The sequence below is a fragment of the Buteo buteo genome, chromosome 30 (genome assembly GCF_964188355.1).
Source record: "Buteo buteo chromosome 30, bButBut1.hap1.1, whole genome shotgun sequence".
Classification (NCBI taxonomy): Eukaryota; Metazoa; Chordata; class Aves; order Accipitriformes; family Accipitridae; genus Buteo; species Buteo buteo.
The window spans coordinates 3,014,194-3,030,151 of record NC_134200.1 but is presented as its reverse complement, the minus strand read 5'-3'; the positions used below and the strand labels follow the sequence as shown (position 1 = coordinate 3,030,151).

The following is a 15,958-nucleotide window of genomic DNA, read 5'->3' as shown; positions in this document are numbered from 1 at the left end:
GATGAGTGGGCCATTCCCTGTATTGTTTGTTTGATTTTGGTTGTGATATTCATATGGTATAACAGGGAAAGATGGTTTGGAACTCCTTCCTCCTTGCCTTTCTTAGCTTTGGTGCATCTGGACAAGGAGAAAGCACCTCCAGTTTAGCTTGGGAAGTGATACAAGGATTCATATGTGTCTGGAATAGAACGGATCAGGGGATCTGTATTCAGATTCCTACTTCTGCTGAGCAGGGGATTAGATTCAGTTTGATACCCATGAAGCTCAATATTGGAAAACATAATATGAGCAATGGCATTATAGGGTTAGTAGATGCTCCTTTTGAGTATCAATATCAAAGTGATTATACCTCCTCTGGCAGATGGTGGTGAGATGAAGCAGCCTTCTATGAGATCCCTTGGGACACGGGGTGGCCTGACTTAATAAACAGAACTTGTAAGCGATGGAGCTTGGAGGTCAGTCGCGAAATTGGTATTAGTCATAGCCCGCCATGTCCTCCAGGATTCGAGGAAGCCTATTCCAGACGATTCCCACCTTCTCCATCCTGGTGGAGAATAACAGGCTGCCCTTCCTATCACAATATATCTGGTAATCTAGTGCCCTCTTGGCCTGCTTCCCCGGAAACTACCCCTTTTGAATTACAATATAATGTGAGATGGGATTCAGCTTGGTGTGTTCACATACCTGACAGGAAGGGACAATATCCTTCAACGAATAGCGCCCACACTGCTTGGGGATGGTCAGTGAAACACATGTTAAAAAACCAACCTCTTCACTTACTAAAGAAAGAATTTGTGGGCACACCCAACCCCAATGATGCCCATTTGTTAAACTGTACCCACATTATAGATTGTACCAGAGGTGCTGGCAATCCCAGCGAAACGTGGATCAGTTTGGAAGTTAGAACCTTAATTCGAGATATGTGCACCTGTTGGGGATATCCTAATTTTGGATACCGAAACCAGGATAACCAATGTAATCAGATCACCAATAATGTTAATATCTGGCTAAAATGTGGAATTCCCATTAACCAAGACAGAAGGTGGGGGAGGATATCAAATACCCCGGGGAGACGCAGCTACTTGTCAAAAGGCTTTGTATGCTGCCCCTGAGGGGACCACCTGGGGGTGCTCAGATGGGAAAATGTACTCGCACTTGAATGTTATCAAACAGGCTGGATTGCGGTGTGGTTTGGGAATTCCTACTATGTGTCCCAGGCAAATCTTTGAATATACCACACCACCTATTCACAGGAAAAAATGAGAACTTGATGACCCAAGTAGCACCCAGAAGTGGATTCAAGGCATTTTAAAACCCAATTATTATACTTGGGGACAGAAGGTATCGTTAGAGCTAGAAGCATTCTTTGCACCATCTGGGTATTTTGTTCAGCACCAATGGGTGCTAGAAAACCTAACTTGGCAAGTACATGTGTTAAGTAATTGGACTTGATATGCCTTTGGGGAACGAAATCTCCAAGTGCAACAGGTATCAAAAATGACATTACAGAATCGTTTAGCCTTAGAAATGTTATTGTTAAAAGAACAAGGTGTGTGTGGTATGTCGAACTTGACTGAATCTGAATGTTGTATTACCATTCATAATGCCACGACCTCCATTGAAGAAGCCCGGGCAAAGAAGAAGGAGATTGCCGACCAGAAGAGATAACTCTTCCACGCAATGCAACCAGCTGACTGGTTTGATGGCTGGAATCCAAACTCATGGCTACATTCCATTTTAGGGTCCTTGGGACTGACAGGATGGGGAAAATGGCTTGTAAATATTGGACCTACGATATTAATTGGATTTATATGTTTAATAAAAGGCCTTGCCATAGTAAGATGTATGATTAGCCACTTACTATCCTCAGATGTCTCTCCCTCTTCTCCTACTGTCCGCTATATCAAAATCACCACAGACAAAGATGATATGAACGAGAATCAAAGTCCAGCGACTGTTTGAGCCACGGGGTGGTGTGACGGTCTGACAAATTCAATGTCTCAAACATCTGCTAAAGAGCTTTGCTGGAGAAAACGGCCTCTGTAAAAATGCTGGAGTTTTGCAAACAGGACAATGTGGCCGGAGGAGAGGGCCCCACGGAGGGTAGGAACGCACTTCTCCAAAGCCCCAACTCCTTATCTTAAGTGACCAGGAGAAGGAACACAATTTATGCCTTCCTGGAGGAAGAAGGCCCCACGGAAGTTGGGACTGTGCTTCTATGTTAAGTGGTCACGCCAGCAGGAAAAGAGAGGCAACTCCACAATGACACACACCCCCCCCCCAAATAAAAAAAAGCTCACTGACCGATTCCAGTGAACCCCAGGTGTGGGAACTGCGCATGTTGAGATCATCAACCAACACACTATGAAAGAAGAGAGAACAAGTCCTCAGTGCGCGCCCTCTGGAACTGGATCTCTACGCTGGCTGGACCAACGCTGGACCCAGGACTGGTGAAACCCTTCTCTTCTCTTCTCTCTTTCTTTCTTTCTTTCTCTCATTCTCTCTCTCCCTCTTTTCCTTCTCTCTTTTCCACAGTCCCTACACCTCATCCTTTGAAACATAAACCGTTGACCAAGTCTGAGACCAGGAGTGGATCCAGCCGCCCCTGAGCTCCTCTTTGAGAAGGAGTCCAGAAAGCAAGGGGGTCTGCTCTGAACCTCGTGACTCAACGGGAGGGCTCTCCTTCTGACACACTTTCATGTTCCTTTTTCCATTTCATTTTTCTATACTTCCCTCCTCTTCTCAAACAGCGGCTTAATGACGTGTTGCAAGGTTCATATTAACAAGTTCACGTGTACTTGGACAAAGTTAGCTAGGCTGAATAAATGTTGATTGTTGTTTGAACTCCCCTGGTGTCGTTTTGCCTTAATTCTGACAAAGGAAATCCACAAACCTGAGTCGCTCCAACTTTGGGACACAACAGAGGGTAGATTTAGAGTGGATATATAAGAAATTTTTTATGACGAGGGTGATGAAACACCAAAACAGGTTGCCCAGAGAGGTGGTCGATGCCCCATGCTTGGAAACATTCAAGGTCAGGTTGGATGGGGCTCTGAGCAACCTGATGTAGTTGAAGGTGTCCCTGCTCATTGCAGGGGGGTTGGACTCGATGACCTTGAAAGGTCCCTTCCGACCCAAACCATTCAAGGATTCTATGAAATCAGAGCTTTCTCCACTCACATCCACAGCTGCATGTCTTAACCCCTTGGCACCAATTCCCACCTGCTTTTCTTGGAGAAGGAGCTGCACCCAGACACAGGAGGATGCTTCTTAATTGCCAACAAGCAAAACCAAATGGGAATAGTTCAACAAAAAACAAAATACATGCCTCAGGTGTATATTGAGTCCATGTTACCTCCACTGAAGTCCACTTCCCACAGTGGATGACCATGCACCAGTGGAATACACGTTACTGGGTCAAGCACAGATGCCAAGACCCACCCAGACACCTCCTTGCTTGGACTCTCTTTGTCCACATTCACTCTTTATACGCACAAAAAGTCACACGCTGAAGCAGCAAACTCCCTCGGTTCACAGAGAGAAGCAAAAGTGAATGAAATGCTCTCTTTTGGATAGCCCAAACTGCACTAAATCCCAGCCAACAGTGATTACAGGAGCACCTTCAAGCAGACTCTGCATCACCTAGACCCACTGTGGTGGGTTGACCCTGGCAGGTGCCCACCAAAGCCGCTCTATCACTCCACAACTCAGCTGGACAGGGGAGGGAAAATACAATGAAAGGCTCGTGGGTCGAGATAAGGACAGGGAGAGATCACTCACATAGTTACCATCACGGGCAAAACAGACTCGACTTGGGGAAATTTGATTTCTTACCAATAAATCAGAGTAGGATAATGAGAAATAAGAACAAATCTTGAATCACCTTCGCCCCACCCTCCCTTCTTCCCGGGCACAGCTTCACTCCCAAATTCTCTACCTACCCCCACCTCCCCTGCCAGCAGCACAGGGAGTGGGGGTTACAGTCAGTTGATCACACGTTATCTCTGCCGCTTCATCCTCTTCAGGGGCAGCACTCATCACACTCTTCTGCTCCAGCGTGGTGTCCCTCCCACAGGAGACAGTTCTCCATTAACTTCTCCAAAACAGGTCCTTCCCACAGGCTGCAGTCCTCCACGAACTCCTCCAGCATGGGTCCCTTCCACAGCGTGCAGTCCTTCAGGAGCGCAGTGCTCCAGCGTGGGTCCCCCGCGGGGTCACAAGTCCTGCCAGAAAACCTGCTCCGTGGGCTCCGGTCTCCACGGATCCACAGGTCCTGCCAGGAACCTGCTCCAGTGCGGGCTTCCCACGGGGTCACAGCCTCCTTCGGGCATCCACCTGTTCCGGCATGGGGTCCTCCATGGGCCGCAGGTGGAGATCCGCTCCACCGTAGACCTCCATGGGCTGCAGGGGGACAGCCTGCCTCACCATGGTCTTCCCCGCGGGCTGCAGGGGAATCTCTGCTCCGGCACCTGGAGCATCTCCTCCCCCTCCTTCTGCACTGACCTTGGGGGTCTGCAGGGTTGTTTCTCTTACATGGTCTCACTCTGCTCTCCAGCTGCCATTTCTGTCTGCCCTGCAACTCTTTTTCCTTCTTAAATATGTTATCCCCGAGGTGCTACCACTATCGCTGATGGGTTCGGCCTTGGCCAACGGCGGGTCCCTCTTAGAGCTGGCTGGTATTGGCTGTGTCGGACACAGGGGAAGCTTCCAGCAGCTTCTCCAGAAGCCACCCCTGTAACCCTCCTGCTACCAAAACCTTGCCACACAAACCCAATACACCACTCATTTTTCATTCCTTGCAGCATAAAGTACATGTGGCTCCCTTGTAGATGAAGGCAGGGATAAGCGTGGTCACTTCCAACCTTGGACACCACACGTGCAATTGCCCAGACTTTCCTTTCACATCAGGGAAGACAAATCAGTTGTCTCAACCCAGATGCCTTGGTCCACCCTACTTGTCCACCACCTCTTGCTCCAGAAAGGCTCCTTTACGCCCTGGGTCACATTTCCCAGTCCCACGTGGGGTCTTCAGCTACCCCAGGGTATCTTGGAGGCAGTGGCCACCTCTGTGTGGGCCACTGAGTCAATCCCTGCCTGAAGATGTCTGGCAGAAGCTGAAACATCTGTAGAAAAGACCTGAGTGTAATTACATGTTAGAAGCCCTCATTTTCAGAACTTTGAGGGTTGTCTATAACTTTTTATGGGTTTTTTCCCTAGGACATGGACCAGAAAGATGATGACACATTCTCTCCTTTTGTATAAATGTAGATTGATGCAGATATTTCCAAAAATACATTTTGTCCCAACACATTGAATGCAGAGACTATGTTCCAAGGATGCATTTGTATTAATACACTTCACATCTACTTTTCATATCTAAATGGAGCTGGGACCAATGAAGGTTGGACAAGTTGGATAGAGCCTGCTTTTATTTCTTTGCTATCAAGCTATGGCCATGCCTGCTAGCACCTCCATCATGCCATCCCAAATCATTATGGGGTTTACAGTGCCTCAACACCATGGTCCTCCAAGAGCTGGACCCCAGCTGAAACACGGAGTTCCAGGGCACAGCCATATGCCCACCATGCCAAGGCCAAGGTTGGACTAGACGACCTTTAAAGGTCCCTCCCAACCCAAACCATTCTATGATTCTATGAAAACTGGGCAGCTGGACCCTTCATTTGAGAATAGAATAGAACTGACAAACAAACATAGAATAGAATAGAACAGACTCTTGTTGGTTGGATGGGACCTACAACAATCATCTAGTCCAACTGTCTGACCAAGTCAGGGCTGACCCAAACTTAAAGCATGTTGGTGAGGGCATTGTCCAAATGCCTCTTAAACCCTGATGGGCCTGGGGCATTGACCACCTCTCGAGGAAGCCTGTTCCAGTGTCTGACCACCCTCTCGGTAAAGAAATGCTTCCTAATGTCCAGTCTAAACCTCCCCTGGCACAGCTTTGAACCATTCCCACGCGTCCTATCACTGGGTACCAGGGAGAAGAGCTCAGCACCTCCCTCTCCACATCCCCTCCCCAGGAAGCTGTAGAGAGCAATCAGGTCACCCCGTAGCCTCCTTTTCTCTGAACTAGACAAGTCCTCAGCCACTCCTCAGAGGCCATTCCTTCCAGCCCTGTCACCAGCCTGGTCTTCCTCCTCTGGATGCATTCAAGGAGCTTCACAGCCTTCCTAAATTGTGGGGCCCAGAACTGCACACACAATACTCAAGGTGAGGCCGCACCAACTCTGAATACAGCGGGATAATCCCCTCTTGACCGGCTCGTCACGCTGTGTTTGATGCCCCACCAAGATGCGATTTGCCCTCTTGGCTGCCCCGGCATGCTGCTGGCTCCCATTGAGCCCGCTGCCAACCAGCACCCCCAGATCCCTTTCCGTAGGGGCTGCTCTTCAGCCACTCCTCTCCCAGTTTAGACTTGTGCCCGGCGTTACTCCATCCCAGGTGCAGAATCTGGCATTTGTTCTCATTAAATTTCATCCCATTAATGATTGCCCAATCCTCCGCTCTATCTAGATCCTTCTGCAAGGTTTCCTGTCCCTCAGGAGAGTCAGCAGCACCTCCCAGTTTGCTATTGTCAGCAAATTTGCTAATGGGGGAATTCAACTCCTGCACCCAGATTGTTGATAAATATAATGGCCCTAGAATGGAGCCCTGAGGAACAGCGCTGGTGATCCAGATGTAGCCCTATTCATTGGAACCCTTTGAGCCCTGCCCTTCAGCCAGTTCTTGCCCCAGTGCACTGTGAACCCACTCATCCCACAGTTGGACAACTTGTCCAGAAGGTTGCTGTGAGGGACAGTATCAAGAGCCTAACTAAAAATCCATTTTATGCCTGGTCTTTACCAGGGATGATCATCTTGCCCAATTTTAAGAGTTGGACTAAACTGACTATACTGAAAGTTTCAAAGCCACCTTACGTGGGTCACTGCCTTGACCCATGAGCTGCATCCCTCTTGGACACAAACTCTTCTGTGCAGAGGTGACAGTCACTTCCACTGGCTGCGCTCCTCCTCATCCATGCCAGGATATCGTCGGTCTTCTTGGCTGCTGGTTCATGGCTTGCCCAACATAACCTAAGGACCACCCTTCCCCTATATTGACAAGTTGACTATAAGTTAGGTTCACCTTCAAGTTGGACAAGTTTGAGTTGGTATGTGTTAGTGACAGGGGTGTGTTCACATTGTAGTTACAACTTTCATGATATCTGACCAATACTGTACACAAAATTAATCTGAATTATTTAAGGCAGTCTTTGCTAATAATAGCGACTGGGTCGCACTGGGTGTTAGGTGTTGTAACTCCTCCCACCGTGTTCAACAACAGCAAAAGGAGGATCACAGCTGGGAGTTCGGAGCAGCGTTCACCTGGGGGTGGTGGATCTGTGTGTCTTTAGCTGGAACATTAATAAGTACATAATATATGTAGTGTAGTTAATAGAGACATAATACACGCGAGCACATAACAACACCTGCACAGCACCCCCCAGTTGGGTTGAAATGCATCTTTAGTCTTCTAGACCTTTATCATGACATCATCTCCAGGTCGATACAGATGCAGAGAGTCTCCTAAAGGTAAAGTTTGTCTAATTACAGCTTTGTATCATTTCTTTTTAAACTATTCTGTAGATCTAAGAGATATTGCATAACTGCTTCATCCCCTGCCAGAATGCTTGTGTGTGCTGGAGCGAAGGTTCCTGCAATATGCCCTTAATACCACGCTTTAACTTTTAGTCAGCCCTGACTTGGTCAGGCATTTAGACCAGATGATCGTTGTAGGCCCCTTCCAGCAGAAATAGTCTAGTCTAGTCTAATCTGTTCTGTCTTGTCGTGTTCTAGTCTAGTCTAGTCTAGCCTGTTCTATTTTAGTCTAGTCTAGCTTTTTCTGTTCTATTCTATTCTACTCTGGTCTGGTCTAGTGTAGTCTAGCCTGTTCTATTCTGTTATTCTATTCTATTCTATTCTATTCTATTCTATTCTTCAATTTGATTCTATTCTCCTTCTCTTCTATTCCATTCCAATCCATTCTATTCTAATTCAATCTGGTATTCTGAAGAAAATCTCAAAAGGAATTAATTTATGACCTGGCTTTGGGCATTGCCTTAATTCCCACTGTGCTAATGGTAAAGCTTCTGTCCATTGGATTGAGTTTCTTTACAAATTTGTGCCAGTTTACTCTTTAGAGTGTAGTTCATTCTCTCTTCAAAAGTCGGGCTTGATTTGATGCACTGGGGCTGTTGTAGCAGCAGCTTTAATGCTTGAGAAAACAAGAAATATAGTCCTAGGGCGTCTCCTAAGAGTAACAGTGCGCCACGCAATAAAAGCTGTATTAACTCAGAGGGCTCCTCCCTTATTTACTCATCATCATTATCTGTCGATACCACTAACTGAAACAAATATTAACTTAGAATGTCTTAAATCCGGCAACCAACTCCCAGAAATATTACAACCTGTTCAGCTGCCTAAAAAATCTGGGATTGAAACCCAATAGTCAAGGAAGAGCCCCTGGATAAGCCTGGACTTGGTGTTACCCTGCTGCTCGGACTAGAGGAAATGACCTCACCGGTGGTGTGGCCTAAAGCAGCAGCCTTCCAAGCCTAATGGTCCAACTAAAAATATCCTAAACCTGACCCTGATCCTAACCCTAAACCCAACCCTTCCAAGCCTAACGGTCCAAACAAAAATATCCTAACCCTGACCCTAACCATTATGGTCCAACTAAAAAGATCCTAAACCTGACTCTAACAGTGACCCTAACCATATCATTATCACTAACCTTAATCTTAACCCTACCCTTATCGCTTTAAACCTAAACCTAACCCAACCCCATCTTTATCCCTTTAAATCTAACCCTAACCCTTACAACCCTTATGGTCCAACCAAAAAATATCTTAACCCTGACTCTAACCCTAACGCTATAACCAACCGTAACCCTAAGTGTTACCCTAGACCCAAAACATAACCCTAAAGCCATAGCCTAAACTATAACACTAAACTTGTCTCCTAACTCTAACGCTATCACCAGCCTTAACCATAACCCTAACCTTATTGCTTTAAACCTAACCCTAACATCATCCCTTTAAACCTAACACTAACCTTAACCCCAATTATTAGCCTAGACCCAAAACATAACCCTAAACTCATAGCATAAACCAGAACACTAAACTCGACTCAACTCTAACCCTAACCCTAAAACAAACTGTAATCCTAACCCTTACCCTTAACCCCTAACCCTAACACTAAACCCATAGCCATAACACCAAATTTGACTTGTAGCCCTAACCCCAACCCTCACCTTGAATCACGTCTCCCAAAACTTGAACCCTACTGGTACTAACCCTAACCCTTACCACTAAACATAAGCCTAACACAAAAACTAACCCCTAATCTCAACCTAACATTAACCCCAACCCTAAACCTAAACCTAACACTAACCCAAACACAGTAAACTAACCCTAAAATCTAACTCAAACACTAAACTTCACCACTAAACCCAACTCTAACCCCAACCCTAAGGATCACCTTCCACTAGGGAGACTGATCTCTGTTGAGTACAAAGGGAGTCGTAAGGATAAGCTGAGATTTAATCACCTGGCTACCAAGAGTAAGACTCCCCTGAACCTTCTTCTCTTCCTAGGAGTGACATAGGACCTTCCAAGGAGCAGCTCATCTCCTCCTAACCTAAGTGTTTAAATTAAATCAGGTGAATCGGCCCCAGAAATGCTGGGTTTGTCTCTATGACCCATGAAAGGCATTCAGGTCGCCACCACGCTACTCTCGGGTGAGATGGATCCTACCCTTGCAGTCCAAGTCCTCTTGTGATGGTCCTCATGGCTTTCTAGCCCTCCTAGTCATCATCGGGCACGTGGCCGAAGGTCTCCTTCATTTGGTCCTGCCGTAGGCTGAGTAGGGATGGGTTTAAAAGAGGTGGGGCAATACCCGAGAGGACCTAGACAAAGATGGAGACACCAAAACCCAAGCAGACAACGGTGAAAGGAGAAGCACAAGGCGGCAAATGCTTTCTGCCCGTCTTCTGGCGATGGGATCTGGAGCAGGGTAGGTTTAGGAGACCACGGCTGATGAGGAAGAGCCGAGGAGGAGGACCGAGGACGTCACGAAGACAAGGAGCAAGCGAGGCGTTGTCGAGGCACGCGGTGGCAGAAGTAGCGGTAGATGATTTGGGGACCACAAATGGCTTTCGGCACCGGAGGTGACAGTGTCAGGACAAAGCCACCCCGCCCCCTCCCCAGGAACCCAGAACGACCTCGTCAGGATGGTGGGACATCTCGGAGGGTTCCGGATTTCCACCGGTCAGGGAACGCGGGAGCAAAGACGATGGACTCGGCTCTGCCCACGCTGGAAGAAGGCGGTGGGAGCCACCGCAGGAGACGGTTTCCTTCTCCGGGAGGATGTTGGCCAACATGGAGGAGACCACGGAGCCCTTGAGTCGCCGCCTTGATCCCGCTTGGTCCTTACGGCAAACCCTGACACCCCCCCACCCCCGCACTGGTCCCAGTAGCTGCGGTGGGGGCTCCTCTGGGCCCAACCCCCACCGCCCGGGCACCCGCCGGATCCGGGCGTTGAGGAAGGTGGGGGGCGGGGGGAGCACACGCCACGGACACGGACACGGACACGCAGTGCTCGTGCCTCGTACACACTTCCGCACGCACCATGCGCGTGGTATGTAGGCACCGTGTGCGTGCCGTGTACACGCCAGGCACACGGCACGCACGTGCCATGCTGAGGCCATGGACACGCCACGGACGTGTCACGTACAGCCCATCCACGTGTCACGCTCACGCTATGTATACAACACGCACGTGTGATGCTCGTGCTGTGGACACGCCAAGCACATGAGGTGATCGTGCCATGCACACGCCATGGACTCGGCACACGCATGCAATGCTCATGCCGTGCACACGAGACGATCATGTCATGCACACGCCACAGACGTGCCAAGAACACGTGGTGATCGTGCCCTGCACACATCACGGACACACTATGGACACGCCAAGCACATGCGATGATCATGCCACGGACACAGTACACGTCACGCCCCCCCCTCCCCCCTCCCAGGGAACCCAGGCGTCCCAGCTCTCCCACCCCACCCCCCTCTCTCGGACCATGACGTCATGCCCCTCCCCCCCTCCCCACCCACCCCCTCCCCCTCCCCGGGACCCAGGAGTCCGGGCGTTCCCCCTCCCCCACCCCACTCCTCCCCCCCTCCAGGGGACCCAGCCGGCCGCGCGCGCTCGTGACTCACCACGACCGCACCCTCCCCCCCAACCCCCCCACCCCCACCCCACATCTGGATTCGCTCAACAGCTGGAAGGAGGGGGGGGGGCAGCGAAGGACCCAGGCGTGCATCTCTCCCCCCCTCCCCCCCAAAAAAGGATCCGGGGGGGCCAAGTCTGCCCCTCCCCCACCCCCCACCCCCAGCCCAAAAGGCACCCAGGTGTCACCCCTCCCCCACCCCGCCCCACCCCCATCCCAGAGCACCCAGGCGTCCAGGGTGGGGGTTCAGCACCGGCCCTTTATTGCCCTCGACCCCTGCCCCTCCCCCACCCGGGGGGGCAATCCCAGTTTGGGTCCTTTCCCAGCTGGGAGCGCTCCCGGTGCCAGTTTGGGGCCAATAATGCCAGTCGGGGGGGTCCTGTCCCAGTCTGGACTCCCAGTTTGGAGGGGGGGGAACTGGGGGAGCCCTGCAGTTGCCGGGGGTGGGTGTCCCAGTCTGAGCCTCCCAGCCCAGTTTGGGAGGGGTCCCAGCCCCAGTTTGGGGGGGTCCTTTCCCAGTTTGGACTCCCAGTTTGGAGGGGGGGTGGGGGGTCCCTCCCAGCTGGGGGGGGGGGCAGTCGGAATGGGGGGGAGCCCTGCAGTTGCGGGGGGAGCACCCCAGTTTGGACCTCCCAGCCCAGTTTGGGAGGGGTCCCAGCCCCAGTTTGGGGGGGTCCTTTCCCAGTTTGGGAGGCGGCCCTATTCCCAGTTTGGGGGTGTTCTCTCCCAGTCTGCAGGGGTTCCCTCCCCATTTGCCCCCCCCCAGCACCCTCACCCACGGGGGCTCGGGAGGGGCACCCGGCGGAGCCTCCTCACCCCCCCCAGTGCTCCCAGGACCACCAGTACACCCCCCAGTGCCACGGGCAGTGCCACCAGCAGCCCCCCCCGAAGGGACCCAGGCGTCTGGGGGCTGGGAGGAACCCTGGGGGCAACTGGGGGGGTCACTGGGGGGTCCTGGGCTTGGGTGGGGGCAACTGGGCGGGTAACTGGAGCAAGTGGGGGGGTAACTGGGGAATCCTTGGCTCTGGGGGGAGAAACTGGGGGGGTAACTGGGGCAACTGGGGGGGGTCTGGGGGTTGGCGAGGCAACTGAGGCGTTGTCGGCTTTGCGGGGGGCAACTGGGGCAATTGGGGGGGCAGCTGGGGGGGCAACTGAGGGCAGCTGGGATTTAGGGGGACCAGTTGGGGGCTCCTTGACCCTGGGGAGGGCAACTGGGGGGGTAACTGGGGCAACTGGGGGGGCTCTGGGGGTTGGGGGGGCAACTGAGGGGTTGTCAGCTTTGGGGGGTGCAACTGGGGCGGTAACTGGGGCAACTGGGGGCTCCTTGGCTCTTGGGGGGACAACGGGGGGAGTAACTGGGACAAGTGGGGGGACTCTGAGAGTGGGGGGGGCAGTTGGGGGGGCAACTGGGGGCAACTGGGATTTAGGGGGGGCAACTGGGGGGGCAGCCGGGGAGTCCTTGACCTTGGGGGGGGCAACTGGGAGGGTAACTGGGAGCTCCTTGGCTCTGGGGGGGGCAACTGGAGGAGTAACGGGGACAAGTGGGGGGGCTCTGAGAGTGGGGAGGGAGGTTGGGGGGGCAACTGGGGGCAACTGGGATGTAGGGGAGGCAACTGGGGGGGCGGTTAGGGGATCCCTGGAGGTGGGGGGTGCAGTTGGGGGGTCTCCAGCCCGGGGGGGGGCACTGGGGGAGTCCTGGGAGATGGAGGGGGCAGTTTGGGGGTCCCTATAGGGCCTTGGGGGGGGGCTGGCTCTATAGGGGTCCCTGGGGTCAGGCTGGGGGTCCTGGGTGCTACGGGGGTCCCAGGTGCTATAGGGGTCCCCCAGTACAGTATAGGGGTTTGGAGCTCTATAGGGGACCTTGGGATGAGTTTGGGGGTCTCCAGCCCTATGGGGGTCCCTGGGGTCAATCTGGGGGTCCCCAAGTCTATAGGGGTCCCTGGGGTCAGGTTGGGGGTCCCAGGTCCTATGGGGGTCCCTGGGGTCAACCTGGAGGTCCCCAAATCTATAGGGGTCCCTGGGCTCAAGCTGGGGGTCCTGAGCTCTATAGGGGTCCCTGGGGTCAGGCTGGGGGTCCTGAGCTCTATAGGGGTCCCTGGGGTCAGGCTGGGGGTCCTGGGTGCTACGGGGGTCCCTGGTGTTAGTTTGGGGGTCCCAGGTGCTATAGGGGTCCCCCAGTACAGTATAGGGGTTTGGAGCTCTATAGGGGACCTTGGGATGAGTTTGGGGGTCTCCAGCCCTATGGGGGTCCCTGGGGTCAACCTGGAGGTCCCCAAATCTATAGGGGTCCCTGGGCTCAGGCTGGGGGTCCTGAGCTCTATAGGGGTCCCTGGGGTCAGGCTGGGGGTCCCAGGTCCTATGGGGGTCCCAGGGCTCAGTCTCGGGATCTGGGGCTCTGTAGGGGTCCCTGGGCTCAGGCTGGGGGTCCCCGTCCCTATAGGGGTCTCGGACCCTATAGGCATCCATAGCGGGGTCCCCATAGGGGTCCCAGGGCATGGTTTGGGGGTCCCCACCCCTACGGAGGCTCCCAGGCTCAGGGTCCTCATCTCCATAGGGGTCCGAGGGGGACGTGTAGGGGTCCCAGAGCCCCCTTTCAGGGTCCTCGTCCCCATAGGGGTCCATATAGGGGTCCCCATAAATGTCGGGGTCCCAGGGCTCCGTTTCAGGGTCCCACAGCCCCGTGTTGGGGTTCTCACCCCTATAGGGGGGGACCGGGCCCGTATAGGGGCCCCCATAGATGTCGGGGTCCCAGGGCTGCGTGTCGGGGTCCTCCAGGTCCATATAGGGGTCCCCATAGGCGTCGGGGTCCTCGTCCCTATAAGGGTGGGCAAGGTCAGGGGGGGAGTCACCGTACGCGGCGGGTGCCAGCGGGGAGCTGGGCGAATCGTCGTGCAAATCCTCGTGCGAGTCCCCCTGCGAGTCCTCGTGCGAATCCTCGTGCGAGTCCCCCTGCGAGTCCCCGTGCAAACCCTGGTGCCAAGGCGGCCGCGAATCCTGAGCGCTGTCTTGGTGCAAACCCTCGTGCAAACCCTCGTGCAAACCCCGGTGCTTGTCTGGTTGCAAATGCTGGTGCAAATCCTTGTGCAAATCCTCGTGCAAGTCCCCACGCAAACCCTGCCGCCACGTCGGCTGCAACTCCCGCTGCCTTCCTCGGTGCAAATCCTCGTGCAAACCCTCGTGCAAGCCCTGGTACCTGTCCGGTCGCAAGTCCTGGGGCGCGTCCCCGTGCAAACCCTGGTGCCGAGGTGACCGCGGTTCCTCATCGCTGTCTCGGTGCAAGACCTCGTGCAAAGCCCGGTGCCTGCCCGGTCGCAGCTCCTTGTGCAAGTCCCCGTGCGCGTCGCCGCGCAAACCCTGGTGCCAAGGCGGTCGCGGATCCTGATCGCCGTCTCGGCGCAAGTCCTCGTGCAAATCCTCGTGCAAACCCTGCTCCCACGCCGGCCGCGACTCCCGCCGCCTTCCTCCGTGCAAATCCTCGTGCAGATCCCGGTGCCGGTCTGGTCTCAGACCCTCGTGCGAATCCTCGTGCAAACCCCGGCGCCCGTCCGGCTGCAAATCCTCCCCGTGCAAGCCCCGCTCCCACGCCGGCCGCGACTCCCGCCGCCTTCCCCGCCGCCAATCCCGCGGCGAGCCGCCCTCGCGCGAGCGGCCCTCGTGCGAGCCCTCCTCGCGCGAGCCTTCGCGCGACCCCTCGCGCCCTCCTCCTCTTCCCGCCGCCCGCCCGGCCTTCCTCCACCCTCCGAACCGCCGGCCCGCCGGCCTCTTCCTCCTCTTCGGCCGCCCGCCCTCGTGCGCGGGGGCCTCGCGCGAGCCCCCGTGCGAAGGGCGGCGGCGGGGGCGGCAGGCGGCCCCGTCGGGCTGCAGGACGTAGCCGGGGTGGCAGTGGCAGGCGAAGCCGCCCTGATGGTTGAGGCACATGTGGTGGCAGACGGCGGCCGTGCGACACTCGTCCGTGTCGCCGCAGCCCCCCGCCGCCCCCGGCACCGGCCCGAAGCCCAGGGGGCAGGGGGGCGCCCCCGCCGCCCCCGCCACCCCCGCCGCCACCAGGGCCACCAGCGCCAGCATCGTCCCCCCGGCGCCGACGCCGACCGACCGACCGACGGACGGACGGACGGACGGACGATGCGGAGGGGACCCGGAGGACGGGGCCTGCGCGTCCCCCCCCCACCCACCCGCGTCCCCGGCCAAGGGTGGAACCGCTGCGGGGCCCCACCCAGGGACACGGGTGGTTTTGGGGGGGGAGCGGGGACGAAGGCGATGGGGCAGCTCAGGACGAGCCCACCCGAAAAGCCAGGGGACGCAGGAGTCCGGGTGCCGCCCCCCAGCCCCACTTTGGGGGACCCAGGGGTCTGGGTGCCACCCCACCCCCCCACTTTTGGGGGACCCACAAATCAGGGTGCCACCCCCCACCCTGCTTTGGGGGGACACAGGAATCAGGGTGCCCCACTCCCACTTTTGGGGGACACAGGAGTCCGGGTGCCACCCCCCACTCCCACTTTTGGGGGACCCAGGGGTCTGGGTGCCACCCCCCACCCCGCTTTGGGGGGACACAGGGGTCTGGGTGCCACCCCCACCCCCCAATTTTGGGGGACCCAGGAGTCCGGGTGCCACCCCCCACTCCCACTTTTGGGGGACACAGGGGACTGGGTGTCCCCACTCCCACTTTT

The 15,958-nt window shown here is 54.8% G+C and overlaps 1 protein-coding gene across 1 annotated transcript; it reads right to left on the bottom strand.

The window, feature by feature from the left end:
* Positions 1–9,864: 9,864 nt before the first annotated feature.
* On the bottom strand, positions 9,865–15,914 carry LOC142025819 (uncharacterized). The gene is made up of 4 exons (XM_075018498.1): positions 15,665–15,914; positions 13,027–15,621; positions 12,381–12,489; positions 9,865–9,966 (listed from the first exon to the last, which is right to left on the bottom strand). Exons 2-4 carry the CDS (start codon positions 15,354–15,356, stop codon positions 9,865–9,867), a joined length of 2,541 nt encoding a protein of 846 aa, XP_074874599.1. The 5' UTR covers positions 15,357–15,621; positions 15,665–15,914.
* Positions 15,915–15,958: the final 44 nt, after the last annotated feature.

What these genes read in the sequence shown, in the direction of transcription:
- LOC142025819 (XM_075018498.1), bottom strand. Translation starts at nt 15,356, where the DNA reads ATGCTGGCGCTGGTGGCCCTGGTGGCGGCGGGGGTGGCGGGGGCGGCG. An exon ending in AGAGCCAGCCCCCCCCCAAG is followed by an intron (nt 12,490 to 13,026) that starts GCCCTATAGGGA and finishes TGCCCTCCCCAG; the next exon opens with GGTCAAGGAGCCCCCAACTG. An exon ending in GCAAAGCCGACAACGCCTCA is followed by an intron (nt 9,967 to 12,380) that starts GTTGCCTCGCCA and finishes ATCTTTGTCTAG; the next exon opens with GTCCTCTCGGGTATTGCCCC.